At 38.8% G+C, this 20,630-nt stretch overlaps 1 protein-coding gene across 2 annotated transcripts; it reads left to right on the top strand.

Moving 5' to 3' along the window:
• Nucleotides 1-1,441: 1,441 nt before the first annotated feature.
• Nucleotides 1,442-20,500, top strand: LOC306799888 (DGAT1/2-independent enzyme synthesizing storage lipids-like; the record flags this gene model as incomplete). Of its 2 annotated transcripts, XM_079301486.1 has the most annotated exons (7): nucleotides 1,442-1,527; nucleotides 7,241-7,571; nucleotides 8,529-8,693; nucleotides 11,120-11,313; nucleotides 16,702-16,762; nucleotides 17,151-17,290; nucleotides 19,139-20,500. In XM_079301486.1, the coding sequence occupies 6 exons, from the start codon at nucleotides 7,244-7,246 to the stop codon at nucleotides 19,241-19,243; spliced, it is 993 nt and encodes a 330-aa protein (XP_079157612.1). In that variant the 3' UTR covers nucleotides 19,244-20,500. The 2 variants fall into 2 exon arrangements, with proteins under 2 accessions (XP_079157612.1, XP_079157611.1); XM_079301485.1 differs by lacking the exon at nucleotides 1,442-1,527 and having other exon boundaries at nucleotides 7,235-7,571.
• Between the last annotated feature and the right edge of the window lie 130 nt (nucleotides 20,501-20,630).

Raw genomic sequence — 20,630 nt, 5'->3', positions numbered from 1 at the left:
TTTATTATACCAATCAGTTCCTTTTGCTCCATTTCTTGTAGAATATTTATAGTCATGATAATAAGCATTGTACACTAGGTATCTGTATGTATTTTGGAAATGGTCTAAATTTTTAACCATTCTATTACCTAAAGATCCAAATGTTTAAATTTTGAATTCATGTAATGACATGGGTTCCTCAGAGTAGGTTTGTCTACCATTAGAAATCTCCTTTCATGTGCAAGTCTGTTCATAGAAGCCCATATCAGATTCCTAAAAATACTCTGAAAAAGCCTTATATCACTTTTTCTTTAAGATGACTCACAAGAAAAGAAAATGAGAAGGAAAAGCAAAGATAGCAAAGCAATTATTTATTTTTCTTCACACAATGCTATTCAGTACTTTTTATTCCAGTGCATTTTTCAACATCTATATTATCATGTTGCTGTTTCATTCTAGTTCTGTTCTTTCATAGTAGTTTCAGTTCTTGCATTTCCATCCGGATTCTTTGGATGATAGTTCAACATCATGTAAACACAAAGGAAAAAAACACATGCCAACAAAACAAAATATTTTCACTACATTTGGTGTTGGCTGGTATTATATATAACATTTTTTCTTTTTGCACTCTTGCTTTTGCCTCTTAAATACTTGCTATCGGCATTTTATCAAACTCTCTACTAGCAAAATCACTTTTCCAATTATTTGCTGCTTTATGCTAGGCAAGGAATATCAAGTTTTTTATTCCCTCACAAGAAAACCTGTTATTGGACAAATCTGCCTTGTACCATAAAAACCAGAAACCAACAGAAGAGCAAGAATGGTGGATGCTTTTTATATTTTTGCAGGTCTGTGTCCCCTTCCCCTGGACCACAGCTACAGAATTGCCAGTGCGTGGGATGCAATGCACTGTAGTCATGCATTTTACTTAACGGGAGCCAATTTCTTGTTCTGCATCAGATTAAATCAATGAAATCCAATCACCTTGAACAGGTTGGATTAACCACTTCCTGAACTTCAACACTGATACTTATTGGTTGTATCAGTCCAAATAAGACCACCACATAAGGAAGAGGGTGAATAATAGAACAACATAAGGGTATTTATTACAGTTCAGGTTTCCTCTGCTGAATTTAGCCATATTAGCATGTTGTGTTCTGCTTTAATTAGTGTCACAAGTCTGTGTGACAAGTCTCTTAACCTTTTAAAGAGGTTATTTCCTTTTTGTATTTTCTCAACTTAGCAGTCAATGACGCTGCCGGAAAGTTTCCTTGATCAACGTAGACATGAATTAACTGGAATCACGTCCTTCTTCCTTCTTCCGAGAGGGGAAGGGCGCAGAAGGCTGTGGGATGGGAAGCGGCTCCTCCATCCCAGGCGGGGCTCCGGGCGCCCGTCCCGGGGCTGCGTGGCTGGAGCTCCGCGGGGCTGTGGGCGCGGAGCCGCCGTGTTTCCAGCGCAGCTCCGCCTCCCGGCGCCGGCTGCGGGGGCGGCCGTGCGCTTATCCCGGGACGGGCTCGGCCGGCGCCGGGACCGCGCCGCGGGCAGGTGAGCGGGGCGGGGGCTCGGGACGGGACGGGACCGAATGGGACGGGACCCAATGGGATGGGACGGAGGGCGGCGGGGGGAGGCTGTGCCGCCTTCCAGCGCTCCCGTGCTTCTGCAGCCATCTGCTCTTAGGGACCCTTAGCGCCCGACATTGAGGAATCCCCGAGTCCTCGATGCGCTGGCTGTGAAATGTTAATGTTAAATGACCTTTCCAGGTGAAGAAAAGGAGTTAATATAGGTGTTGGACATTTGCTGTATTTTACTCGTGTCTGAGCAGGACAGGTACCAGGTCTGAAGCCAGATGCTGCTCCTTGTACACCCTCTTCATACACCCGACCATGTGTGCTCACAGGTCAGGAAAGCCAACCAGAACCTGGGCTGGATCCCAAGTGTGGCCAGCAGGGTGAGGGAAGTGATTCTGCCCCTCTGCTCTGCTCCAGGTGTGAGCCATCACCTGCAGTGCTGATCCAGCTTGGGGTTCTCAGCACAGTAAAGACACGGACCTGTTGGAACAAGTATAGGGAAGAATCACAGAGATGATCAGAGAAGACAGAGTGAGAGAATTGGGATTGTTCAGCCTGATGAGGAGAAAGCCCCAGGGAGATCTCATTTCAGCCTTTTAGTGTGTGAAAAGGACCTACAAGAGGGCTGGAGAGGGACTTTTTACACAGGCATGTGACCAGCAGGACAGAGGGAATGGCTTTGAACTAAAAGAGGGCAGTTTAGATTAAATATCAGGAAGAAATTTACTGTGAGGATGATGAGACACTGGACCAAGTTGTTCAGAGCAGTTGTGGATGCCCCAACATTGGCAATGTTGAAGGTCAGGTTGGATTTGGATTTGAGCAACCTTGGCTAGTAGAAGATGTCACTGCCCATGGCAGGGGGGTTGGAACCAGATGCTCTTTAAGGTCCCTTCCAACCCAAACCATTCCATGATTTGATTATTCTTCCAACTCTTACCTGCCACATTTCTGGCAACCAAGCTGAGCAAGGATTGTCAGCTAGGGATAGTGCCTAATATCCACATACTCAATCAAACCCAAGTGGGAATTCAGTTATTCATATTTGCTGAGGCTGTAAATGGGAAACAGTGTTCTGGGTTTAGTATCCTCAGTGTGTGGAAAAAAATAGAGTAACTTCAAAAACCTGGGGGCTGAACATTGTAATTGCTGATAGTTTTTGTCTGGAGGGGATAGACCCTTCATTTTTGGGATACATGTGCTGAGGGAGGGGGAAGCTCTACAAACACAGGAAAGTACAAGAGGGGTGGATTTATGGAGATAAATAAAATGAGTGGTGGCAGGGTAAGACCTGAGAGTTATAATAAGAGTTATAATATATAATAAGAGAGTTATTTTCCATGGAACTGCCACAAAATGTCCAGGAAATATAAAACTGGAATCTCACTTGCATTGAAAAGCAAGAGGCAGAATGATGTTAGATGACTCCCCTCATGAGACAGAACAATTGAGTTTGAGCTGAGTAGCAGCCTGCCACAAGAAGTGTCAAAAATTTCTGTCTCCAAGAGTCTGCAGTTACTTTACAGCTGCTTCTGTGTAGAGCATCATCTCACTATGCTCTGCTAAACTTATTGCCAAGAGCAAACTAGTGAGCAGCAGGACCAAGATTATGACTCTTCATTCATGGTTGAAAGCCAGCTACAAGGTTTTAATTTTAATGTAATAGGTCTCTTGTGACAGCTGTGTTCTTCCCTGGGATTACAGTGTCGGTAAGATTATCCTTATCAGCAAATGATGCTCAGCAAGAACTTAGGATCTGAACAACTTGTACTACAGGAGACTTTTGTTGAAAGGGGAGCTCCTCTCTAAGTAGGGAAATAGTAGTTCCGTCTTTCTCTGACATCACCTGTAATTTTACACGGTAGATACAGCGATTACTCTGGCATTTGATATGCTTTATAGGTGGAGCCCAAACAAATACCTCACATGTCAACACACATGTTGTTCTCTATAGGAACAATGAAATTACTCAGAACAGTAGCTACAAATACATTACTAGATAAGATGAGAAAAATGTAGACAATTTAAAAGATGTTTGTTTGGATTTTTTTGGTTTTTTTTTTTTAGATATGACACTGTACCCACTTGTTAAACTTTAACTGTATATTCAGTGTTGAAGTACAATGAGCTGCTCCTGGTGCAGATTTGATAAAAGCAGAAGAGAAATTTCTCTCTTAAATTTGACATTTGGGGTAAACCAAAGCTATTATAAGTAAATATGTTTACTTTGTGGTAGCATTCCTGCATTATGTCCTAGTGCATAATCAAAGAGGTTTTAGTAACAGATCTGCAATAGGCACTCATATAGTTGTAATAATTTAATATATGGTGTTTGATAGAAAGAATCCTTCAAAATTGTATTTGTGGTTTCAGCAGGGGACTGGTGAGACACAGCCAGTAGAACATGGAAAAATAGAAGCCCTGTCCTGTTGTGCCCTTTGATGTTATACTCACAGCAGATGAATGCATTGACCATGTTGGAGTGGCATAATATAGTAGAAACACCAGGGTCCAGATTTCAGTGATTGGAATTCATTCTTTTCTCATGAAATATTGGAGGTAATGTGCAATTGAACTGTGAGAGCAGAAACTGAACTATAGTTGAGTGGTTTCCAGAACAAACCATGCTGCTTCTAGTTTTCCTCAATCATTCAATCATTTATTCTTTTTCTACCCTTGGATCCAGCTGAAATGTTGTTGAATTAGCTTGTATCCCACCATTCAGCTAACTGGCAGAAAGTGAACTCTGTGTCTACACAACTATTTTCAGATGTCTTTGGTCAAATCTGTACTGTTATATCTGTTTTGTAAGTTTAAAAAAAATATGATTTTGCCCATTAGTGCATCTTTCTTTCTAAAACTTGTTTTTTCTGGTGTCTATATTGAACTTAAAATCAGAAGTTAATAAGTTATGATGTTAATTTATACTGTAGCCTGAGCTAACAAAGTTAAAGGTAGTGCTTTTCCAGCCAGCAAGTAATTTTCTGCTACATAAAAATTGGGTTGGAGGAAGAAGAATCAGTGGAATGTTACTTTGTTAATACTTATCATTGTAAACATCCTATTAATATTAGAAGAAAATTCTGAAAATGCTGAATAATGTAGGACATAGATTCAGTTCTCATTTGGTAGAGATTACACCACTGATGGATATTTTTTGTAATGCTAGTTTATGACACATTCATTGCATATGTTCTCCATTTAAAAGAGAATTTTTAATAAAGATGTCAAGTGGTATATTGGTAATATACTTGCATAATACCCATATAAGTTTGGGCTGTTCCCAGGAGTGATTTTGCTTGTGCCAGCATTTTCACTAGCATCCCTTTAGCAGGGAGCCAGGAGATCCTGCAGGAGATCAGGGATGAAGGACTGGTGGAAGGATGACTTTCAAGTAGCAGCTCATGTGTGGCTTAAAGTGACTCTTTAAGAAGCTCCTGTTAAAACTATTTGTGCATGAAACTTGTACAAGTTATTAAACCTCTAATTTCTTCAAAGAATGGAGATGAATTTGTTTACAAGGTCTGTTTCCCACAAAATTAGAATGAGTGGCATCAGTTACCAGCTTCTCAGTTATCTTGCCAAGGTTTTTCTTGCTGTTGAGTCTGCAATTACTTGTGCTTGGGGACTTTGGAATCATCTTAAATCTTGTTGGTAGATTATATGATCTCTTGTTCATCAGTGATCTGTATATCCAAATTTATTCCCATATCATATAGGGGTTTTTATTGATGCACTTGCTATGGATATGGACATTTTATCTGTGACTTTAAGACACTTTTGCTACTGGCTGTAGTAGTCTGTGTTCCAGATCTGAACCCCCAATAACAATACAAAATCCACTCACTTCCTTCACCCTATGTTGCAGGCTGAACAAATTATTCCAAGTACTGCTCAGTATTTCTGATTCAGTAGCCTGAGAAGCCCCCTTAACATGGCTCTCTCCTGGGCTCTGTCAGCACAGCATGCTTTGAACACATGGGGGATTGTAGTCATTGCTCCTATCAGAGCTCTATAAGCAATAACTTACTATAGAATAGCCCTGCACCATCAGTTTTATCCTTCTTAAACACTGTCTAAACAGATATTTTAATATCTGAATCATGCAGACTATTCCATTTTTTTCTTTCATGTTATTGATAAAATCTCTTTTCAATGAAAATGTAGATCTGCCTACATCTTAGTGAGGCACCAGTCATCAGGATACAAATAAAAAATTCTATAATAATTCTTGTTACTTTTTTATCATACTGATTTCATTTGTTTGTACCATGCTGAGCATCTTTTAACACAGTGCTTGCTTCCTTTTTGTTTACTATCCTTCCAGCTGGTGCTCTACCTATGAAACTGCCTTTGTTTCAAACAGAGAGGTGTTGTACTTTTAATCTTCTGACTCGCTCATCCATCTCACTGCAGTGGGGAATGAGTGAGTGGCTGTGTGGTGCTCAGGTGCCCACTGGGGTTAAACCAAGTGGTCCTTTCTGGTGGCCAATGAGTTCAAATGGTTTGAGATAAGGACAGATTTCATTGGTGTGTGTGAGACCAAATTTATAGCTACTGCAGCTACTCATTCTGCAGGGCTTGTCATGGGGCTTGCTTGCCTTGATGCGTGTCAGACTCCAGTGCTTGTCCATGGCTGCTTTCCCCTTTGCTGTTCTCCTTGTCATCTGCAATTCTGAAGAGAGCAGTTTCTTACACCAGTCCACCTCTATATTCTACACAAAGCTTCAAAGAAGGAAAACAGAAGTGTACAGCAGGTTGGCTCATATAAGTACACAGCTGAAGACTTGAAATCAGAGAAGTCTGAGCTTGCTGTGTTTTATGATCCTGGCACTGACTTTGGCACTTACAATTTTTTTCTTGTAGGTACTTGTTCTGCTGCTGGAGCGGGAAAAACCACTCTTTAAACAAGTAGCAACCTGATCAAGGGAAAGAAAATCTGTATTCAGTTATGGATTACTGAGCTGGATTGCAGTGCTTGATTCTCTGGCTAATGCTCAAGAATCTTAAAAGCAGCCAGTGATGCTGAGTGCTCTTGCATGCCAGTGTAACCACCAGCTGCTGCCAGGCAGGCAGGGTCAGCTGTAGGAATGGACTAACTAGGGAGCGCATGAGGAAAATATATCGGTAGGGCCATGGAGCTCTCCTGGCGTTTGCTAGGGCTGGCAGATCTGAAAAAAGGTGTGTTGTATGGATGAGGGGTGAAAAGCTGCTTTTCCCAGTGCTAACAGCAGCACCAAGTGTGTCCCAGGCCCTGAGAAGAAGCCATGGCTGCCCTGGTTTTGCTCTCTGTCCCTTCAGCTGCTCACCCCACTGCCTGATCCCCTTGCTGCCAAAGTGAGAGGGGCCCAGGCTGGACTCTCTACAGAGGATGCAGAGAGCCCACACCTCTGGCAGCAGTCCTGGCTAATGCTGTTTAAAATACTTACCCTGTTTTGAGAGAAATCATCTGATCAGCCATGTTACAGGGATCCTGAACTCCAGTCCTTCTTGTTTCAGCCCCTATTCCATAAATACATGGATAATCTCCTGCCCAGCAGCTATCTTAGCATGACAGAGAGACACAACATGTTTGAACCTGTGCCATACCAAAATAAGCATCAGGTGTATTTGCAGAAACTTTTTTTCCTAAATTGAGAAACTACAGCTGGTGTTTTGTTTTTTGTTTTCTTTCTTTCTTCTCCATGCAGGACATGATAGGTAGAAAAGAATCCTGTGCTTCAGGACAGTTACCAATGACCAGCCCCAGCTGCCTTTTCTATGGACTGGAAGAATGGACTGTTGTGGAGTTCCTGAAGACATACCTTTTTTATGTGATCATTGGCTCACTGACAATTAGTGCAATATTAGTTTTTTTTATAGTTCCTTTAACAATCGTCTTTTTCATTTACCTTACCAATATTTTGCTTTTAATATATCAGAGGAACAATGAGTTAGAAGCAGATCCTTTGAGTGATGTTTGGAATAGAGTAAGAAAAACGATAGCAACTTTTTGGGATATATATGCAAGAATATGGCATGGTAAGTACAACACGACTTGTGTGAAGTGTTGAATTACAGTAAGTGGTAAATACACAGAAGTTTTAATTTTTTTCTTCCATATGGATGCAAATAAGTTACATTTATTATATTTTGCATCACTTCTTTGAACAACCTTCAGTATGAAACTTTCTCCATGTGCTCCTAGGACTCTGCCTACTCCAATCACATCTAAATGGCTCATGGCAGGAGCTGTAGTGGGGATAGAAATGAAGGTGGACAAGGTGGAACAGAGCTCTTAGCTGGCAAAAGCTGTGTCTTTTGCAAGTCTTTGTATACATTAGCCTTCTAGTCTGCCTCCACCTGAAACCTAAACCAAATGTAGGAAGAGTCATGATGAAGATTTGTGTCTGTGAGGAAATTCCCTTCCACTGTTTAGTGAATATATTTAACTCTTGTGGAGAAAAGGTCTCTTTGGGATTTTTACAGATTATGGTTTCAATTTAAACATCTCACCTTCTCTAAAAGAGGAAACACTTTATTATGGAAAATCCCAAACTCTTCATTGTCCTTGACACAGAATGGAGATTCATACTTCCAGATTTCAGAAAACTATCCAGACAGTTTGCTTCTGTTTCTGAAAGTGAAGCATTTTCACACTTGTTACTGATTTAAAAAAAAATATTGTACTATTTACAGAAAGTTTCTAATGGGAAATAATTACTTTAGTTCCCTCATTGAGGAAAATGTCAGGTTCAGGTCTGATCTCATGATTAAACTGACCAACACATCAGTCTAGTGATATGCTATGGTGTTTGAGTGACTTTCTCTGTGCTATTGACCAGAAGTTCCATCCAGAACTTAATTATTTTGGAAGCTTCTACAGAGACTTTCACAAGTCTCTGAAGGTCGTTTAACAAAGGACAATAAAATTTTTCTTTAAACTGCCAGCTGATTTACAGATCTCATTATCAGTGTATTGCATTCCATCTCAAACAGGTTATGAGCTTCATGGTGTGGAAAACCTCCCAGAAGGACCAGGCATTCTTGTGTATTACCATGGAGCTATTCCTATAGACTACCTTTACTTTTTGTCTAGGCTGTTTTTGTGGAAAAAAAGACTTTGCCTGTCAGTAGCTGATCATTTTGTGTTTCGCTTACCAGGTAAGAACATGTTCTCCTGTATTAAAGCTTCTTGGATTTACCTAACCTGTCCTGGTTTTGATGAACTTTAAATTTACTACACTTGAAAGAGAGCTTTTAAACTAAAAGACTGCTTTTAAATTTTTAAACTAAAAGTTTATGGATGTAACAGGGTAGTGTATCCTGTCTTTTCAGTGAAAACATTGCTAAATCCTCCAAAGCCAACAAATAGACATATAATCCTTTTGGGATGAAATCTCATCCCTCAGTAGAAAGTGCTGGATAGGAATCTACTATTGACCTAGTGCTGACTGGTCAGGAGAAGATACAGAGAAGCAAAGAGAATTCAATTTTAGAAAAACAAGGCATAAGGAAGAGTGTCCAGAGGGAATAGCAGGGGAATTATTTAAAGGCACTTTTATGCCACTAAGATTGAAAGCTGTCTTAATATAGAGAATAGAGGAACCTATTTAGAAGAACAGTGTTTGGAAAACAGTTTTCTGAAACAAGTGTTATAAACTCAAGTAAATTTGATGCTAAAGCCATATTCAGGCACTCCCAGAAAGATGACAATAATTTTTTAAGGCATACTTAGTAAATGCCATGTAGTATGGAGCACATCACAAGTAAGAAGTCATCAAAAGATGATTGGCTTTTAAGAGTGCCCTCAAAAAAATAGAAAGTTTAGCAAAATGTTGCAAAGGAGACTCTGTTTTAAAGGGATAAATAAGAGGGTGCTCTTCAAATGGAGGTGTCCCTAGCATAGATTTTTATTACAAATATAAAATATGTATTTGTTAATTAAGCAATGCTCTCAGCAGTGCAGTTCCTGGACTACTGGTGTGTACATAACATACTGCTTGCATTAGGTCCATGCTAGAGCAACAAAAGGGGGCAAATTCTGTGTCAACCTTCAAAAAGTAAAGAATATTGGTAAAAAAGACTACAAATCATTGAAGTTAGACCTCTCCATTGCATTAGTAGAAGATATGGCTAAAAGTGAAATTCCTCCCTAACCTTCTTTTGCTCTGTTATACTTATTTTTTGCAATGAAGTGTTACGCTTCACAGGTTGGGTCTTTAAAGAATGCTCATGAGCATATGCTGGACCTCAGTTCAGTTTATTTACAGGATTAATTACAGTTACAGGAGAATTCTTCTTGTGAATGAATAACTCTCTCCATTTCAAAATAGATGATAAATAATAAAGTTACAAGAAAAAAGAGATGAATGATTCAGAGGTGTGGTATGACTTCCTTTGAAGGGCTAGGATAGCAGACAGAAGCCTTGCATGGCTGAGAAATAAAAAATTCTATGAGACCTGGAAAAAGGGAATAAGGAGTAATAATATTTTAATGTGATACATTGTAATTCTCAAAAGTTTTAAAGTCAAGCAAATGAAGAACCTCTTTGCTTAATAACCATATGGCATTCCTGACTTTAGGATAAAACAAATGTGTTTTAGTTACAAATGGGTTAAACATAGTCAGCATTTATCTTTGACAGAAATATCTATCAAGAATGATACCTTGAATAAGATTAAATACAATTAAATTACAGGATTCAGCACTGTCTTCCAAAGTTTTTGTTGCTGACCTCTGTCAGTCCAGAGTTGCTGCTTCCATTTATTAATACAAGAAATTTCTTCTCTGTTTGAACAGAGAATTTGAAGATTGTGGAAACACTTGTTTGCTTTCTATCAGAATTCCAAACTAATATATTTAAAATGTGAAGATAGTATTAGAAAGCATATAGTACTTCTATGGTTCTCAATGTGTCTTTTAGAGAAATTCTAGTTATGGAAACAGAGAAAGAAGATTCACTGTGGTGAATTCATTCATGATTCATTCCTGTGGTGCTGAAATTGCCCTGCTAGTTTCTGTCATTCATGCCTCTTGAGAGTCTAAGAGCAGTACAATTTGATCCACACAGTTTGCAATTTAACCACAAATTACTCAATTAAACAACTCAAAACCTCAGTGTTTAAAATATTAAACATCACATTTTAAAAGAAGACCAAAAACAGCTGCTTGTCAGGCATTTATTTTTGTAGTAATCCTTATTGTACTGATTCCTTTTTTTTTCTGTATTAAAATATATAAAAAGAAGGAGAGAGGAATAGACAGTTATTTTCAGTTTTTTATCTATGACCTACAAATTTTGTTGACATAATTTGGTTGATAATTATAGAAGATAGCATGTAGAACAATTTTTTAATTGAAATATTTCTGATGAGATGGTTCACCTTCATAACATTTGGGCAAAAATATTGTCATGTGTTTGTCCTTTCCTCCAGCATTTACTCTGTAGGTGTCTTACTTCCTTTGTTAAAATGTGTCTTAGCCTAAATACATAGCCACAAGATTTTAATTTGGCTGTAATCTGGCTCCTACATGCAAACATATACATTGTTATATTAAACGTGCATTTGCTACTTATCTGTTTCAGGACTGAAATTACTGTTGGGAGTGACAGGTGTCATTCCAGGCACGAGGCAGGAGTGTCTTGCTGCCCTGAGGAGTGGGTACTTGGTGTCCATCTCCCCAGGTGGGGTTCGAGAGGCACTCTTCAGTGACGAGAGCTACCAGCTCATGTGGGGAAACCGCAAAGGCTTCGCTCAGGTCGCCCTGGAAGCAAAAGTGGTGAGTGCCATACCTTGCTCTCTGCATATCTGCTTCATTATAAAGTGCATCTTAGCAGCATTTGTTGGAAAATCTTCCAGGAGAAATGGTTGGGAAGTAAAGATTTCGTTTCCTTTTCCCATCGCTTTCCTCGAACACTTTCATTCACAAGGAGCAAGAGTTTTGTGGAACTGTCAAACTTTTTACTGACTGTTTCAAAGCTTCCATCTCTGTGGTTCCATGTCTACAGTTCCATCATGTGGGCATTCAGTGTTTTATCTTGACTGTATTTCAGGAATCCTCACTGTGGTCCTTCTCCATACTACCCTATGGTTTCATTTGTTTTCTTATCCTAATAGACTTACATCTTTATCTTACTTCCACATAACCAGTCATTTTCTTTTGGTTCTTTAATGTATTATCCTTATCTTTTATTCTGGGAGGGTCTAGGATTTTGTCCTTACCTTTACTTTTCTTCATGTTTGTGAAAGATTGCATCAGCTAACTCAAGATGTGTCTACATCAGTGTTTGAGTCATGTGTGCACTTTTGCAGCAGATTTTACATTTCCCTCGCCATGCTTTCATTCACATCATTTTAGAATACTGGAGCTGCATTCCTTCTGGTTGAAACTAGACTAAAAGTGGAACCTAATACCCTCCAGTGTCAAATGGTCATTCAGCCAATGGTGCAAAAAAAGAATTAGCTGTACATAAAAAACAGAGCACTGAAATGTGTTCAGTGTGGATATCAGATTCTCAGCATCCTCTAAACATGTGCTTCTCTTGATTTGCACTCCACCAATGTACTCATGGCCAAGGTTTCAGTTAGTTTCCATATGGATGATGATCTAGGAATACAACCTTCTACTACCAGCTCTGACTTCTTATATCAAATCCACATGAGAGACTCCTTTTCTGATACAGTCTCTGAGGAATTGTTCTATTTGGGATAGCATGCAGCTGAAAGAGCAGCAACTCTCTTTTTCCTAACTGCCACTTCTCACCATCACCACCTCTAAACCCAAGTTTTCTGCCTTGATTTTGACTTAGCATAAATTAGAATAAATTTAAGGGCATTTACCCAATGGATAAAGTAATTTTAGGCCTGGAATCCTGTTTCCACATCTTGTCTTATGTGGTCTTTTAAAAGTCAGACTTTATGTGCTTCTGTTCTCTTTCCTGTCCTTTTTCTCAGTAAATGTTAGTCATAATACTTCATATATTGTATGGGCCTGTACACCACCACTACTGGGGAAGTATCAGGATGTGAATGGGATAAACTTAGTCAAATTCATATGGGCATTTTGAGTTTCCTAATAGTATTCTTATATATTAAATGGATAATATGAAAGAGTTGTCACTTGAAAAACTTGAGAGATTTCTATTGCTTTTGTTTTTGTCTCTGTCTTTCAAGCTACTTCAAACACCTGGACAAACTTTTGCCAGGTGTTTTCCCTTCACCTGGAACCTTACAGTAATGCAATGTAACAGGTTGTGGGTTTTTAAATAAAAATTGAATGAAAAACTCTGAGTGCCCTTACACAGATTGTCATCCTGATCAAAACACATCACAAGAATCCTTGCCAGTAATTCTCCTAATTCTCCCTAATATAGAAGCACATGGAAATAACTGAATAGTAGTACCTAAAATTGTTACCTCCTTTTCTTGACAGAATTTGTGTTTGGTTATTGATGGGGGCTTTTAAAATTTTATTTAATGAATTGAGTATTCTTTGAGGGTAAGGCTCTTGTGGTCCTTTCCATAATGTTTGGTAAAACAGGCACTATGTAGGACTGTTACCAGGAGGGCAGAGAGAGTGTATTATTCTTTGATAGCCTCCAGCCTGAGCTTAGCTTTACAGTGCTGCTGGCTCTTACATCTCTTGTTATTATTCTCATTCAGCTTAGTGGGGTTTTTTATTATAAGGAAGTCTGACTGGATCTCTGTATGGTGAGCATTGCTGTATTAGCTTGCAAGCTTCACTGAACTTTGGGCACCATTGATATTTTTCTGGAAATCTGGAATCAGGCAAACCTTAGGTAATTAAACAAAAAAAACCCACTCCCCCCCCGAAACAACAACAAAAAAGCACCCTGCTGTGCATTTGTGCATTTAACAGTAGAAGTGGCAATATTAACCTTATATTTCACTTCTTATATAAAATTAGGCCCTTAGTAGTCACTGGATCCCATCTTTTGATAAAATTCAAGTTTGTTTGTTTTTGCTGGATCCTTTTCATACTGGCCGGACTAATCTTCCAGATTGACCAAAGACTGTGGTGTAGTGGATGCCAGGCACCCATCAAAGCCTCTCTATCACTGCCCTCCACAAGTGGACAGGAGAGGAAAATAAAGTAGAACATTAATGAGCTGAGATAGAAACTGGGAGAAATCACTCACTGAATACCATTTTGGGTACGCAAACCAGACTCAACTTAGAGATATTAACTGCATTTATTAGTTACAAAATTAGAGCAAGACAATGAGAAGTAAAGTAAAAGTCTTAAAAGCAGTCTTACCACTTGCCCCACCTCTCCCTTCTTCCTTGGCTCCATCTCCCCTGTAGTGGCACAGGGAGATGGGGAATGGGGTCATGGCCAGTTCATCACATGTTTCTGCCACTGCTCAGAGAGAAGAGTCCTTCTCCTGTTCTAGTGTGGGGTCCAACCCACATGAGACAAACTTCAAATTGAGTCCATCCCTGGGCAAGAGATCATCCATGAACATGTGAGTCACTCTTCCACAGGGGGCAGTCCTTCAGGCACAGCCTGCTTCAGCAAGGGCCCCATTAGGGTCACAGATCCTTCCAGGAAAGCTGCTCCAGCATGGACTTCTGTCTCTGTGGGTCTGCAGTGCCAGGACCCTGCTCCACACAGGTTTCCCACAGCTACACAGCCCTCCTTCAGGCATCATGCTCTGGTGTGGTCTCCTCCATGGGCTGCAGGAGGATCTCTGCTCTGGAGCACCTCCTCCCCCTTCTGCACAGTCTGCAGGGCAGCTCCTCTCACATTTTCTCATTCTGTTTTTCTCTGTCTACAATTAAATATACACAATAATTTTTTTTTCCTTCTTAAATATGTTATCATAGAGGTGTTATGATAATTCCTGATAGGCTTGGCCTTGGCATGCAGTTTGTCTATCCTGGAGCCAGCTGGCATTGGCTCTCCCAGACAAGGGGAAAGCTTCTGGCAGCTTCTCACAGAAAGCACCCCTATAGCTCCCCTCTACCAAAATCTGGCCCCAAAACTCAAATACACTGGGGATAGACTCATCCAGATATCAGAACTTGTTTTATTATGTAACAATTAATATAAATTTGATAATTGTTACTCACATACCATGAATACAAGCAAGATAAAATTCTAAGGGTATTTTAAAAATTTCTCTACATACAGCATAGCTATCAACTAAAGAACTACGAGTACTTTATCAAAATGACTACATGGTGGTTAATAACCTGTCATAGATTACCTGAGTGGGGATTTCAAGACAAAACCTACTTTATATATGAATAGACATTCCCATCCATCATCTAATATTACAGAAGTTCAATAGTACTTCCACTGAAAAAGTTGAAGAAAAGCAAACAAGAAAGCCTCAGCCCTTATCTGTAAAGTTTCCACATTTGGTTTCCATATAATTTTGTGTAACTACTCTGCTCAACAGGAGTCAGGGTGTGTTACTATTTCATGTGATGACACAGTGTAGCTCTGGGACAAATATTTGTCTCAGTCACATTCATCCATGACCTTTAGAAATAGTCTCTGTCTATGGCTTGGTTTTGATGTGCTGATAGGAAGGGATCATAATTTCTGAAGATCCCTCAATTTTGTCTGTGCCAAAAAATTCATTCAAGTTGAGTTAGGTAAAAAATAAACAAGAAAACATTTATAAAATTCTCTTCTATGGGCAAGAGGTTTGGACTGCATGGTCTCTAGAGGTCTCTTCCAACCTCAACTGTCCTGTAATTCTGTGATTTTCAAGCTGGCTGGGTGTGATCCAGTTCAGTTCCAGCACAGCAAATATAAATGTGTGGGTTACTGCAGATCTGCCTGTGCTGTTTTACAAATGTAAGATTTTATGTGTATACCTGTTTTCCAGCTTAGGGACTGAATGTTGCTGTCTACCCTGCACCTCAATGGCTGATCATTGTATGAGAGTAACTTCTGTAGTTGCCAGATTTTTTTATAGCCTACCATATATTTCCCTTGTTCTATTCCTAAAATTATAAGTGTTTTAAATGTATGACAGATAGGTTTCAAATATTTTACATCTCAGATGTACAGTGTTCAATTAATAGCTGAAACAAAGTGTGTTATTTTTAGTTTTCAGTACTTACATGTTTTAAAAGACATTACTGTTTACTTTTTAAGGGTTTATTTCTAACATTTTCCCTTAATTTTGCATTCTGAAAGGTTTACTATTAAAACTTTATGCATGTTTGATGATTTTTGTTCTCTCTCAGGTATTTTTTTCCTTTTAATGCTTTCTATCACTGTGAGTTATTTGGTAGGCTCTAGTTAGGCCTTTTTCTTGCTTTTTTTTTTTTTTTTCTCACCCTGCAGGTTCTGTTCTGTGGTAGTGATCCTTAACAGTACAAAAGTCTTCTTTCATTACCTTCTGGACAAGTTGTTCCAACAACTTGTTCAAATTCGAGTTTCAGAGAAAGGAAAAGGGACAATAGAGGACACAAAGTCTTTGCATATATGGACACAGCTACTGTCAGTTTGTCTACAAACTGTGAAATCTTGCCTCAGGCTGTAAGGCAGGACTCTTTCCAGTGCAGGTATCTCAAATGTGTTTCTTCTCAGTCACAGTGATGAAGTGAACTTGTTCTGTCAGTGCCCAGGGATCTGCCCTCCAGAAGGTGTGCAGTCCCGGTCAGTGAGGACACACAATTGCCCTGTTTTGGCTCAGGGATCTGCAGAAGTCCTTTCCAGTTTTATCCAAACACTACTGCTTCAGCTAGACCCTATTTGAGAAGCAGATGAGATAAGCCAACCGTGGCTGTCTGCTTGCTTTCTGCAAGACTTCACGAACTGAATACTTTCCTATTCACCACTCATGATGAAAGCTTTAGATAGAGAAACTATGGAAATTTGTTTTATGTTCCAGTCAGTGATATTGCAGCAAATGCATAACATAGAAGTTATATAAAACCTAGTACAATGTCAGTCATTTTATTTACAGATAGTGACTTTAAAATAGATGTTTGTGGGAGCTGAAAAATAGCATTTTATTTCTATTCTGGTGTTCTTAAAATCAGGATTCCTTGTTTACTACTTAACTGATTGATAACTACCCTCTGCATTTGAGTGATTTTATTAGCTGCATTAACAAGCACTAAAACCAGAAATTCAAACTGGTATAATATTTTTACCTTTTCGTATTTTTTTGTACTTCCTTAGCCCATCATTCCAATGTATACTCAAAATGTCCGTGAAGGCTATAGGATGTTTAAAGAAAGAAGTAAGAACTTAAAAATATATTTTATGTATTTGGAATGTTTTATCTTTTTTCTCTCAGATTTCTCCTGCTTTTTATCTTAGACTTTGCTTTTCAGACTTTTGGTTACTTTGGATTCTCTAACACTTGCTGTGGGTCAGAGGTAGCTTAAATTTGGAGATAGTTTGTGCATGGTTGGTTTGTGTGTGTGACTTGGTTCTTTAATGCAGTCTTATTTCTCTGGTCTATTAAGTCTGTCAAGCTTTGTTTTGGTGGACAGTTGCCTCAATTCTGCAACAACTTCCTGACTGTCAAATAAAGCATGCGTTTTTAAGTCTTCTACATGAATCAGATTTTAGATTGTGTTTACTGTGACTATAATCTCACTTTTTCCTCTCATAAACCATTTCAGGGTTTTTTAGACAGTTATATGAAAGCACTCGGTTGCCTTTTACTCCTCCATATGGAGGACTTCCAGTTAAATTTCGCACATACATTGGGAAGCCAATCCCTTACGACCCAAATATAACTACAGAGGAATTAGTTGAAAAGGTAAGTTCTCTCTTCTTGCAATGTTGAACTACATACTTTGCCCTCTACTACAGGTGCACTTGAAACCAGTTTTTTGCATGCTTGAATAGAGACAAATATACTTTTACTAGCTTGGTAAAGCTATGGGCAGTTGAGGTTTGGGATTATTTAATGTACAAATATCTACCAGTAAATATTGAAATAGTAACAGTTGATTGGGATGCCGTCATAATTTCAAAATGTATGAGCTCTGTCTTCTTGTTAACTTTGTTTCTCTCATGCCTTTGATAATTTTGATAATAATTATGATAACTAAAATGACATAAATTCTGTTTTAAGTGCACTGTTCAGTAACTATGAATTCAGTAACTATAAATTTCATAAATAACAAATAACTTTGAGAATCTTCACCAAATAGTGTAGGGCTCTAGAAACAAAGTTCATCAAAAACTTCATTCTCATTGTCAAAATAAAAATGTTTAAAATATCCAAAATATAAAGATATTTAGTGTGCCCACAGTTTGGTGAAATTAGGGATGCCCAGGAGCATAAGTATTTATAGATAAAGAGTTTAAGCATTTTTAAAATATTAAGCTGAACTGCAAATACAGCTTTAAAATGTTTCATGGAAGATGAAATGAAGATTTTATGGAAAAAAAAAAAACCAAAAACTGCTACAATCTAGAAATATCCAAACAAATCAACTGTCAGAAATCACTTATTAACAAAACCTTGCTGCTCCCAAAAAGAAGAAACAAGGCTGGCTTTTCTTCTTTTGTTTCCTTTTTTCCTTTTTTAAGGGTCTACTTTCACAAAAGTGAAACCAGAAAGACAGGTTTGGTGTGTCACAAGGGAACAGCCCCAGCAAGCTGTAAAATTTGGTCTTAGTACCTTTAGGAGGCTGGAAGAAATATGACTGCCTTTATGGTTATTTATATTCTTGTATTTTAGGGGAACAATATTTTGTGTGCCTGCAAAAGTGAATTTAAAATTTCCCACTATATTGGTTTACCTTACTAAAGCAAGTCTTTGGCTGCTCCCTTTGACCACCACCCACTCTGGTGGGAGTATAGTTAGGACTTCTGTGGCTGATATTACTTTAAAAATAGGCAACTTAAATGAAGTTTTAGGTAAGCAGTGGCCTGGCTGACCTTTGATACTGCCCTGCAAATGAGTTAGGACATGAATCTGTCAGGAAAGGTTGGGTTACTCTTTTCTTATAATCACAGTGATATTCTGCTATAATGCTGGAGTAGGTCAATAAAGTGTGTAGCTACCCTTATTTCAAGTTTGAATACATGAGGGAAACCAATATGAGATTATTTCTTATTTCTGTTAGAAATACAGAATACTGTATTCATTCTCTTCCTAAGCTTGCATTTGAATGTTAGGTAAAGAGTATTATGAATTTTGTTATGTGCATGCTCTATATGATAAAATTATGGGAGAATTCATCTTGGGAAGGACAGACAGAGGTTCCTACTCCAAATTCCTAGTCCAAGATAGGTCAGCCATAAGATCAGGTGAGGTGAGTCAGGCTTTACCCACCCTTTTTGAATGAAAATTTTTAGGGATGGGAGATTGCAGAAACTTAATGTTTGCGTGTGTTAAAGGCTACTTTGACTAAGTAATGACCACATTTGATAAATCTTAATAATTTCAGCCTACCCAAACAGTACTCTTTGTTTTTATTCCTTTCTTTTCCAAGAAATGTATTGTTAGGACAGATAGCTAATATAAAAGACAATTTTTTCTTACAGTGGAGCTATGTGTGAATTTTCCCTCTTGAACCTCTGACAAGTTAGTGACTATACTGTTCTTTCATGCATAAAACAGGTCCATAAAGGCAAATTTCTCTTCTCTTTTCAGACAAAGACTGCTGTCCAGGCTCTTATAAGCAAGCACCAAACAATCCCAGGCAACATATGGAAGGCTTTACTGGAGAGATTTGATAAACGCCGTAAAAGTGATTAGAATGCCCATGTTTATTTCATTGGTTTTACCGCATACAGTAAAAAACCATGTCCTACTGCACTGGTCACTAATAGTTGGTGTTAACCAGTTTAATTTACAAATTTCTACAGATTTGGTGGAAGAAAACAATTGACCTCTACAAAGTTCCCCCATGTCTTTGAGAATATCCTGAACTAAGAAAAATTGATGAAGTTGACTTATGTATAATAGCAATGCAACAGCTAGATTCCCCCAACAGGAAATCATGCAGCCAGGATTTTCCTGGTTCCTAAAACAAGTATGTACTTACATCTGAGAGCCTTAGTGGTGTTGTCTAGATCTGTGTATTTGTGTTTTGAGCACAGTCTGGTCTCAGAGCAGAGCCTCAGGTTTGGTGTTGCTCCACCAGAGACCGCCCCATGAGGGGCACCTTCCCCAAGCAAGACATGTCAGAACAAACTGCCTTTCTTTAGGTAAACAGCTACTGCTTACACCATTCTCCTAGAGACTAAAAAGAGATACACAGTCCCATTAAAACAGATGTTAAACTCCTTCAAACCCATCAGCTTTGTAGTGCATACCCTGGAAAGCAAGACTGTTTGCATCCAAAAATTTTCCCCCACAGAAAAAGGTTTCTCAAAGAGAGGAAAAAATAACCTTTAGCTCAGTGTAGCAAATATTGCAAATTTATGTAGCAGGTAGTTTCAAGTCTGAGCTGGTTTGTTCATGCCCTATTGCACCACACCATAGTTGTTTAGTGGATGAGGCTGCCACAGCCTAAAAATCCCTGGATATGGTGTGTGCATATAGCTGTGCTGTATTTACTCAAATCTCCCAGTGAACAGGCTTGGGGGGAGCTTTCTTAGACAATGCATCTTTGAGGCTTATCATCACTGGTGGTTTGCCTAAAAATGCAGGACTGGAACACTGCCAGTATAGATTGAACCAAAATACCTGCTTGGAAAGGCAGTCTTGTGGAAAACTGAAAGTTAATACAAAGCAGAATGTGTTTTACAGGATGTTGTTACTGGTGGGAGTGGGACAATTTTGTGTAATCTATCCAATATGCCATTGTATGCAACCAAGTCTTAACTTCAAAGACCAAGACAGGTAATTTTTGTGCCTTATTTTTCCTTCATGTACTTTTAATATGTAAACACTCTTTCAACATCCTAAAAGGTTACATACCATCTAAGGAAATACATGTAATGTTTGCCCATTTTTCAGTAGAAAACTAAATATGCTCTTTGGATTAAAATAAATTTTTCCCTGACCCTGCCTCTTCACAAGTATTTCTTGCACATCTGGCGAAGGGAGAAGGATAGACAGATGAGTTTTTTCCCTGGACCAAAAAGACAGGAATCCTGTCCTGAAAAAGACCCCTCAAATCTGTCATAAGATACAGGAA

Source organism: Erithacus rubecula, assembly GCF_903797595.1.
Source record: "Erithacus rubecula genome assembly, chromosome: 3".
Lineage (NCBI taxonomy): Eukaryota > Metazoa > Chordata > Aves > Passeriformes > Muscicapidae > Erithacus > Erithacus rubecula.
The sequence above is the reverse complement of the archived record's forward strand: the minus strand, read 5'-3'. Positions and strand labels throughout refer to the sequence as shown.